Source organism: Sceloporus undulatus, chromosome 10, assembly GCF_019175285.1.
Source record: "Sceloporus undulatus isolate JIND9_A2432 ecotype Alabama chromosome 10, SceUnd_v1.1, whole genome shotgun sequence".
In the NCBI taxonomy this organism is placed as follows: domain Eukaryota; kingdom Metazoa; phylum Chordata; class Lepidosauria; order Squamata; family Phrynosomatidae; genus Sceloporus; species Sceloporus undulatus.
In genome coordinates, this window is record NC_056531.1 from 16107152 (window position 1) to 16117470 (window position 10319).

At 45.2% G+C, this 10319-nt stretch overlaps 1 protein-coding gene across 1 annotated transcript; it reads left to right on the plus strand.

Annotated features, from left to right (window-relative positions):
- The first annotated feature begins 6 nt into the window (after positions 1 to 6).
- LOC121916396 (derriere protein-like) lies at positions 7 to 7831 on the plus strand. Its single transcript, XM_042441396.1, has 2 exons — positions 7 to 675; positions 5663 to 7831. The coding sequence occupies exons 1-2, from the start codon at positions 393 to 395 to the stop codon at positions 6469 to 6471; spliced, it is 1092 nt and encodes a 363-aa protein (XP_042297330.1). The 5' UTR covers positions 7 to 392; the 3' UTR covers positions 6472 to 7831.
- The last annotated feature ends 2488 nt before the right edge of the window (positions 7832 to 10319 follow it).

Here is a 10319-nt window from a genome sequence, read left to right on the forward strand (position 1 = left end):
GATGGGAGTTGTGGGACCAAAGACACCTGAAGCTGCCCACTGCTGGCATAAGCAAGACCCATTTTGGCCATCCCTGGCCAGAGAAGGGTTAACTGACTCTGGCCATCCTTTTGGCCTCTGGGCTGGTTTCTCTCTCTCCTCACAGGCCTCCAAAGATCAAAGAGAGGCCAAATCCCTTCAGCTGGGGGTCTCTTCCCCCTTTTTGCCCCATTGGCTCTTCCTCACCTTCTTGAAAGGAGACCCTTCACACTTCCTTTAAGCCCCAAAGCCTTGAGCATCACTTGGCTTAGCTTGGGGTTGCCCAAAGCACCTCCTTCCAGAGCATCTTTCTAAGAAGTAAATTTACTTGATCGGATTTTATAATTTTTTGCTTTGTTTTGTGTTTTTTAACCATGAGATTTTTGCACTTCTGTTTGGCGGCTGGGATGCTCTGCCTCTCTTTGGGGGGAACTCTGGATGTGCAAAGCCAGGAGACCTTGCTTTTGAAGGCTCTGGGGCTGAAGGCCAGGCTGAGCCCCAAAACCTTGGCCCCTGTGCCCCCTTTGCTCTGGAAAATGTTCCAAAGAAGAAGCAAGCCTGGACCAGCGCATGCTGATGCCAAGGAGGTCCAGCGGCCATGTTGGGTAGAGGAGTTCCAGGTGCCTGGGAACATCATCCGCGTCTTCCCAGACCAAGGTATGGCTCAACATTTGCAGTGGATAGCTGGGTGGGATGGTTAGGCTATTATTCCAAGTCTGATCAAAGGACAGAATATTACCAAGGTTGCATCCGCACTGCAGAAATAATCTGGTTTGACACCACTTTCGCTGCTGCGGCTTAATCCTATGGGAATGGTAGTTTGTTGTGGCACCAGAGCAAATGTTAAGATCAAATCCCAAGGCAGTGGTTCCCAAACTCTGGTTCTCCAGCTGTTTTGGCCTTTGGTTCCCATAAGGCCCAGCCAGCTTGGCCAAGTGTCAGGAATCCTGGGAAGAAGTCCAAAACATCTGGAGGATCAAAAGTTTGGGAATCATTTCCTTAAGGAGAAATTAGGTGGAATTGCTGGACTATGTTTCTTATTCACTCCCAAACTGGTTGGAGTCATTTAAAAGATTGCAGCGGTAAAACAATGCAAGCACTGCCTTGATTTAAATAAAGATAATTATAACATTATAACAACCTGCCTTGAATCCCTTTGTGACAGAAAGGCAGGAAAATGCAGAAAAACAAAACAAAAACCAGATTTTAAAATATGCATGTCAGTGTAAAGAGCCCATTTGCAGTGCAAGACCAGACATACCTGCTCAGGTGTAAGCCCCATGTCTACTCAGGAGTAAATTCACTAGCTTCAGTGGACTTCATATGAATGGGACTGCAATCTAAAAGCTGCATCCAAATTTGTAACCTATTAGAGAAGAGCCATTGTAAGTGATTCACTTTATTCTTAACAATGATCCTAGGAGATAGGCCAACGTGACTGAGAAGCGGAAACAGGTTCAAAGTATTCTAGGGGGCCCTTGGTTGAGTGGAAACTAGAACCCAAGTCCCTTTTCTCAGTCCGACACTCTAACCACTATCTTCCCCTGTCATCGAGTCATTCAAGGCTGAGCCAGACCTGGATTTCCCAGGTCTTCAGTCTTTGGCCTTTCAGTCCAATGCATTAAGTAGTTTTCAGAAATCCTTGGGGTTTGGTTTCAGGACCTTCAAAATCCATGGATATTGAAGTCCATTAAATACAGTGGAGTTTAAAATGGTGTCCCTTATATAACATGGCGAAATCATGGTTTGCTTTGCAGAATGTATATGTTTTTTGAACATGTTCAAGCCACGGATGCTTGAATCCGTGGAGAAAGAAGGCCGACTGTCATTAAACTATTCATTATAAACATTTTAAATCATATATCAATAAAACAACCAAGATGTACTTTCTGAATGCGAATCGAATCGGGCCTGTTTAACTCGCCTCATGTATTTCCCCTGTATTTTAAAAGGTATGTGTTTTTAAAAACTCCATAAGTTCTGCCCCATGATATGAGATTTTGATGCAACTGCAAACCCCAAAAGAGATGGGGAAATGGCAAAGAGATGCAAAGCCCTGTAGGGAAGCTCAGGCCTTGGCTTTCTTTTGTTTGCATACACATTTCCAATGCAAAGAGCATAGATGTTATCACTCCATTTTCTCAGCTTGCCACATTTGTGGAATCCACCCAGACAGGGTTGCCAACTGATGAGGTGTGGGGCTCCTGCTGTGCTTTTAAGCATTTGATCTGCCAGGATTCCTGAGTGTACAACCAAAAGGTTGTGGTTCATAGCAGAAGAGGGAGGCAAGGCCATTGAATTAAATGCAGCAGATTTCTTTAGTTAGTATGGTATGTTGTGGTTTGGGTGCTGGACTACGACTCTGGAGAACAAGGTTTGGCCTTGGAAACTACCATTGCACAATCTTGGCAAGCCACACTCTCACAGCTTCCGAGGAAGGCAACGGCAAAACCTCCTCTGAACAAATCCGAAGCCAAAAAACCCTTATGATGGTTGTCACCTTAGGGTCACTGTAAAAATAAAGCCCTGCAGCATAAAGAGCTTATTAGTTTGCTTCTGGCTGTTGCCAAGGTTAAGACAGCCGAAAACTGGAAAGTCGAACATTGCAGGATGGAGGACTAGACTCTGGGGCTTGTGGCTAATGGAGAAAATGGCAGAGAAGATACACTTTGGATTGACCTTTCATGAGATTTGGCACCCATTCATTGAATACATCCAGCAAGATTCAGTCTCTAGACATCCCCCAATTTTAGCCAAACTTTTAGGGAAAGATGTCTTTCGGGATCACTGAACACACACCTTTTATCTATAATTTTCACGGCTTTATCTGGGTTATTGCCTGAATTTATTGTTGTTTCGGTGTTCTGTTTGTTGTCATGTTTGTTTTAGAATGTATTAATAAATTTTAATTTAAAGAAAAAAGTCGGCAATGACTTGAAGGCACGCAACAACCTCAGAGCGACTTGTGCCCACCGATGCCATGCAGTCCGCAGGGACCATAAGTGAAAAGGAAGCCGCTGCTGTTGCAGCAAAGAGAGCTGAGACCTCAGAGCAAAAGGATGAGTTATTTAAATGTGGGTTAGGAGGAGGAAACCCTGCGGACATTGTGAGGATGGTCCAGACCCAATTTAGGATTTTGTCCCTGCTTGATGTAAACCTGGGGGGAATTTGGATATAATAATAATAATAATAATAATAATAATAATAATAATAATACAGTGGTCGCTTGTTATACGCTGGGGTTTTCTTCCAGGATTCCCCCCCCTCCCATAACAAAATCAATGGATGCTCTCAAGTCCCATTAAATACAATGGCATAGTAAAATGGTGTCCCTTATATAAAATGGAAAATCAAGGTTTGCTATTTGGAATTTATACTTTCTTTGAATATTTTCAAGCTGTGGATGCTTGAATCCGTGGATAAATAAATCCGTGTATAAGGAGAACCGACAACAACAACAACAACAACAACAACAATAATAGTAAACCATGCATGTAGACAAGGCCAGAATTATATAGTGGTGCGAGTTGGACTGCAATATCCTGCTCCCTCCCTGGGATTCAACTATCCACTGCTTACTTTCAACATCATAAAATCACATCCCAAAAGCAAACCTTGATTTTGCTGTTTATATAAAAGGAACACCGTTTGACATCCAGAACCTTGGCAGCGGATCTCATGCCCAGATAACAGCTCTGGCTTAAAACTGGAACGCCGATTAAAAATAAGTCCAAAGCAAACTTGGCCACATGCCCTTAAAAAGGAGCTAAACTGGCTGGGGAGGCATTGGATGAGGTTCCGGTAGGGACCAAGGATTAGGTAAGGAAGAGGCTAGGAGGTTCTGTTGATCCTTGACCCAGTCCTTTCAGCCTTTCGGTCTCAATTCAGGGCGGAAGAGTTCAGAGCCATATCCACGGATTCTGCTCCCTAGGATTCAACCATCCATTGCTTGAAAATATGAAAAATAATAAAATCAACTCCAAAAAGATCAACTTGGTCTCAGCCAAGGCTAGGCTTTCAGTCAAGAGGGCCACCAGAGAGCCACTAAACAGCAGAAGAGTCAGTCCTTCTGAACTGTTAGTCAGTCCTTGTAACTCGGGGTGGCACACCTCCTCCAGACCTCCTGCAACACACAGGTGTGCAGAAACATGAGAGAGGGTTACACAATAGATTTTGTACCAAAACTGTTTCAAAAGTGCGCATACGCATAAGAGGCATGTGTCCGCATTGGGATCCATCCTGATGGACAAAAAGGGGAAGCCATTGGCATCACATCTATGGAGTTTTTTTTTTTTTAAGGGGGTGACTTTGCTTTGACCGCAAATGGTGCAGTTTCCCTTCCTGGAACTTGCATGCGGTGCTAAAAGCTCTGCTAAAAGGGCTTTTTGAGCCTTTCAAGATCTGAGGAGTGGAAATTCTTGACTCTCAAGGTGTTGCTTTTAGTGGCCATTATTTTGGCATGCAGGGTGTCTGAGTTAGTTAAGGGTGCTCTTTATGCGCACGGAGCTGTGTGTGATCCGTATAGATTGGGTGGGCACAAGAAACAGTATAGAGTGGGCACAAGAAACAGTGGTGCTGCCCTTTTTCTGCCCTGGACCCAAAGTGACCACAGGAAAAGGAATGGCACAAATTACATGTGTGCGCATAGGGCATTAAAGTTGTATTTGGTAAAAGGTTTGCCTCTTGGTGTCTTTTCAAGAGGCCACCAAGGGTCAGAAAGTTTCTTTCTCGACTTTAGCTCATTGGTTGAGATGGTGTATTGAATTCCACTCGCTACTCCATTTGTGTTAGGGAGAGGGCATCCTTTGTAGAGATTTGCAAGGCGGCCATCTGGGGTTCCCCATCATCTTTTATTACACATTATAAGACAGACAAGTTTGTGCCTGCAGATGAGGCAGTTGGGTCCGGTGGAGGGATGGTCTCCTCATTGCAGTAAAAATGGAACATTAGTACTTGCCATGAAGGCTCCTTTTCTGCAGTCTTGCGGAGAGAATTATTTCCTACCCCTTGTTGGTTTCCTTTTTTTGTTTAGTGTGTAGTAGTTACGTTATCTCTTAGTGTTTAGGTTCAGTAGTTTGTAGCTGGAGCTTCTTAGTTCATCACTAGGAGGGGAAGGGTCTGGCTGTCCTCCTAGGCCTAGGGCAGTGTTTCCCAAACATTGGTCCCCCAGGTGTTTTGGACTTCAACTCCCAAAAGCCCTAGCAATTTGGCCAAAAGTTAGGGATTCTGGGAACCGAAATCCAAAACATTTGGAGGACCAAGGTTTGGAAAACACTAGGCTAGGGGATGGTGAGTTGGAGTGACAACTTGAAGGCTTGCTTCGTAGAGGAGCAGTGAGACCCAACGGTAGGAATCCCTTTACAGCAGTGGTTCCCAACCTGTGGGTCGGGACCCCTTTGGGGGTCGAATGATCCTTTCATGGGGGTCGCCTAAGGCCATTGGAAAAGACCTATTTAATTACAGTTATGAAGTAGCGATGAAAATAATTTCATGCGTTTGGGTCACCACAACATGAGGAACTGTATTAAAGGGTCGCAGCATTAGGAAGGTTGGGAATCACTGCTTTACAGTAAGCACTAATGTTCTGATATGTGTCCCATTGAACACAATACTCTGACCATGTTTCCTCTCTGCTTCCTTTCAGGTCATTTTATTCACAGCAGGGAACCCCAGAGTTTGTTGTGTCTGCAAAAGCGGTTGTATTTTAATCTCTCTGCCCTGGAGGAAGATGAGATGCTGACAATGGCCCAGCTGGAGATCAGATTCAGCCAGAATTGGTACCAGGCGGCTAGCCCAGCTCGTCCCTTTGAGCTGAGTCTTTACAAGGCAACCCAAATGGCTTTGTTGGGCATGTCTGGTCACACACACAGCCGCCAAATGTTGCTGGAGCAGTCCTTCGTCCACTTGCACAAGTCTTTCGTCTTCGATCTGACCCAGGTGGCAAAGGAGTGGCGTATTCCTGCCAGGAACCTGGGCCTGATTCTCGAGATTGGCGTGCCACCTTTGCCCGAGGGAGAGTTTTGCTCCGGCATCGACTCTTTCCTCGAGGCCTCGCTGTTTGTGGTCTCCCTTGCCCCCAGCCAGTGCAAGACTCCCAGAAAAAGGCGCAGCACTTACTATGTGCCGCGCATCACCAGCAACGTCTGCAAGCCACGGCGCCTATATATAAGCTTCAGCGATGTCGGGTGGGAGAACTGGATCATCGCCCCACAAGGTTACCTGGCAAACTACTGCCTAGGCGAATGCCCATTTCCGCTGACCGAGGAGCTCAACAGCACCAACCATGCCATTTTGCAAACCGTCGTCCACTCCCTTGACCCCGAAGGGACACCCCAGCCCTGCTGTGTCCCTGTCCGCCTCTCGCCCATCTCCATTCTTTACTATGACAATGACGACAACGTTGTGCTTCGTCACTATGAGGACATGGTAGTGGATGAGTGTGGCTGCCGCTAAAGGCCTCGTCTCCTGCCCCCACTTTTGGTCCACTTTTGGTAGATTTGTTGTGGATCACATGGTGATTTCCTACAGATGCAAAGCAGCTCCTGGTGCTGTAAAACTGCTGCTTCCCCCTTCTAAGCTTGTCAACAAAAGTTAGTATCTTGTGAGTGAATTACAATAGTATAAACTGGGTTTGTGTTATCACAACTAATTTTTAGGGCCATTGCATATCTTGGAATTCTGTTCTGACCACGCAACAGCCAAAAAACAAAAACCTCCCCCACCAATCTCACCCTTTAAGCAGTGCAATCCCCTCAATGTGTCTGTTTCCTAGTTGGAAAGCAGGGGTGCATGCAGCTCTTTTCTTGTAGCTAGATGCACTGCCACAATGGAGATGATCAGACAAGGGATGTCCCTGTCCCATCATGTTCCTATCCTTCCCGCACAAACGCAGGAAGAGCTTTCAGATGGGATTCGTGCTTATCCCATCCGGGAAGCACAAATGACAGCGATTGCATGACAGGTTTTCAGATGAAGTTGCACAGATCCCATCATCCCGCCATTAACCTGTTATAAACACTGGCCGGCATTTTGCATTAAGGGAAGTTAATGTTAATGCAATGCCGCTTTAATGACCAGTTAATGGCGGGGTTGGTGCAACGATTTGAAAGCCTTTTGCACCATCAGAGTCAAGGATGGATTACAGATGGGATATGGACAGGGGACCGTCCCCGTGTGAAAATCTCCATTATCATCTGCAAAGAGCTTGCAAGGCCCACCCCTAAGGTCCCTACCACCGCATGGCCAAATATAGGACAATCGTTGCTCATCTGCAACAACTCGGAAATTGCCATGTTGGGGAACTGCGCTGCTTGCAACCTGATTTTTGGGGGATAGGTAGCATGGGGAGATGGAACTATGTGAGACATGTACTCTTATTGCAGAATCTCAACTACGGGTAAATTGTAGAGGCTCGTTTTAAGGTCTGAGTTTTTCCTAAACAACATTGGCTCCCTGAATGTTTGTTTTTGATTTAAAAAGGTTGGCGTTGCTGCCAGTACAACAGTGACAAACTCATTCATAGGGCAAAGCTCAGAGTGGTTTGGGGGGTCCTATTTAGCTCCCCTCCAGTCTCCACTTGTCCACCTGAAGACCTGGGTCTCTCGGTTGAGAGATAGTAGTCACTCATAAATTGAAGTCATTTAGGTAATAAAATACAAACCTGCATCTGCTGGATCTTTGTGACTGTTTGAGGATTGAAATATTATTTTGCCAGGGACAGGAGTAAATTTTAAAATATTGTCTGTTTACTTCAGTTGTTTGTGGCAGAGCAACACAGTTTGAAGGACCAGTCTTGTAATGGGCCCCAAGTGAGGAGAGCGGAGGCATTTGCTTGGATTTTATTAAGTTTTCTTTTTTTAAAAGGTGTTAAATGGTGTGTATTTTGCAGTTATAAAAAAGCTGATCCTTTGTTATATAAAAAAAATTGGTAAGTAAATTGGGTCCTCCTTTATTGCCATTAATCCATTAATCCTAGATATGCAGACATATAGTCCCTGCTTGTAGGGATATGTCTGCTGACATTTCCAAGTACAACACAGAAATGTGTGTTGCATTTTTTAAAAGGAAGGAGCAGGGGACTGAAGCCCTGGCATCCCATCCAAGCCTTGCGGTGACCCTTGCTAGGGTTTTCAGAATTTTCTTCTGGACAATTGTGTCTTTTCACCCCCAAATCAGCAAAAACTGGTTGCAAATACACCTGCTTTGTTTCCCCTTGCTGCAAGGCCCTTTTCATTGGAAAACTAGGGAGTAGCATGATGTGATCTCGCATCCAACCAGTGTGGCTACTGGATGCACCACTTACCCCTGTTCTTTGCACAGAGGAACATCCAACAAACAGAATCATGGCCTGATCCAGAAAGCTTCTGTTTCCAAGTGGTCACACCTTGATGCTTCTGAAAACCCTGGGGATTTGTGAAGAAGGGCCAAACTCTTCTCCATCTCCAGTGTTCTTGGCCTTTCACTGCCTCCATCCAATTCACATTAGGATTGCTAGTCCAATCCCCAATGAATCCTTGAAAACAAGCAGCAGAATATGTGTACCGAGAGAGAATTCTTCAGTGTACAAAGCATGATCTTCACTGGTCCCAAGCCTCCTTCCCAAGATCGGCTTCAGACGCACCGCGATCCAAAATCGTGTCAAGACTAAGAGGTGCTTTGACTGATTATTAAACCTGAAATGTGTATTTCATTTTTTGTACTTGGAAATCTCATACTAAATAAGCTTCTGTGCACATCCAGTCCTGCTGCTTGGGCCCTTTCAGCCTCCACCTCAAAGCCTAGCTAAATGGGTTGTTGCTGAGATTAAAAGGAAAAAGCACCGCTTTGAGGGTTTCTATTGTTCAGAAATTGTTCTTGCAGTCCACGATGAACTTGCACATCCAAGAACTAATACAAGCCTTCAATCTTGGCAGGAGGATGGAACTGGAAAACTGAAACTGGACAACTTGAGACATGGGTGCTGACCCTTTCTGAAAGGCACATCAGGTACAACAAAGTCCAGCTGTTCTTTGTGGGGCATCCAGGCTCAGAAGAGTTTATTCCTGTTATTTGTACTGGCCAAACGTCAGGAATAAACTCTTCTCGAACATGACCATGTAGCCCAAAAAACTATGGATGCCGGCCACAAAAGCCTTCGACTTCACAAAGCTCAGCTGTCTTCCTGACTGTTGGGTCAATGTCCATCTCATCCCTACTTTCCTCTCCAACTTTGCCTCTTTACATCTCTAGTTCTCGCTCCAAGGAACACATGCATTTTGTGAACGGAAGCACCATGCAGTGCTCAGCCTGAAAACAGTCAGACCATGCTGCATTGGACAGTGCTCCCCACACTCATGTGGAAGACCGGCAATTTTATATCTGCACCATATTTGTGCACTTTGGGTACAATTCTTTTTCCCCCAAAGATCAGCAGCCGCTGGCTCTGGGGCCATCACCTTGTGAAAAACTGATATACGATGTTTCTCCTTTCAGCCCAAGAAGCCCCAACCTAGGTTATGATACAGATGAGGGGAACATCGTGTCACAGAGTAAAAACTAGCACACATCAAGATTTTTGTGGTCACGTTCCTTTCTCAGCTGCTCTGAAGGGTACACGAATGCTTCTGGCACAAAGGTATTAGAGGTGCCCAAGTGGGACCTTCACCATACGCTATAGTCATAGGGGAACAACCTGAGACAGAACATACACTAAAATGTAGTCATTGATTAATATGTTCTCCCTGGGGCCTCCAGTGTGATCCTATGGTCAACTTCCACCAAAAGACACATTGGAGGACCTAGAGATTCCTAAAGTATACACTTCTCTAGGCATTTGTAGTTCCTCCGGCACAATTCTATGGTCGCCTTTGAGCAGATGTTGACCAGTGTTGCACTGGAGGACCTAGTGATTCCTAGAGAAGTTCTCTCAAGTTAAAAAATTCGTGTTTAATTTGTGGTTCGTCCACTGTCAGCAGTGTCTGCTAACCCCAGTGAATGTGGAGGGCCTCAGAGGGAGAGAAAGGCCTGCCAGCTCCATCAGGCCTGGCCCAACCAAAGAAGGAGAGCCCTCCTTCCAGTCCATCTGCCTTGGTCCACCACCAGCAATATAAGTTAACAGTAAACCGCCTGAACTTTGACAGAGCAATATAAATCCCCCGAGACTGAATGCAAGAGCTCTTTATTAAGTTGATGACAAACAGGTTTTAAAAAACAAAACAAAACAAAAAAATTGGGACAGGGAAAAGAAAAAACAGTTTCAACACCATGCTAGCACTGGCATTTGGGTGCTGTTTTGTTTTTAAAGATAGAAAAATTGTATAACC

Coding starts and splice junctions, on each gene's coding strand:
- LOC121916396 (XM_042441396.1), top strand. CDS start 393: ATGAGATTTTTGCACTTCTGTTTGGCGGCTGGGATGCTCTGCCTCTCT. Junction 676..5,662: donor CCGCGTCTTCCCAGACCAAG/GTATGGCTCAAC, acceptor GCTTCCTTTCAG/GTCATTTTATTCACAGCAGG.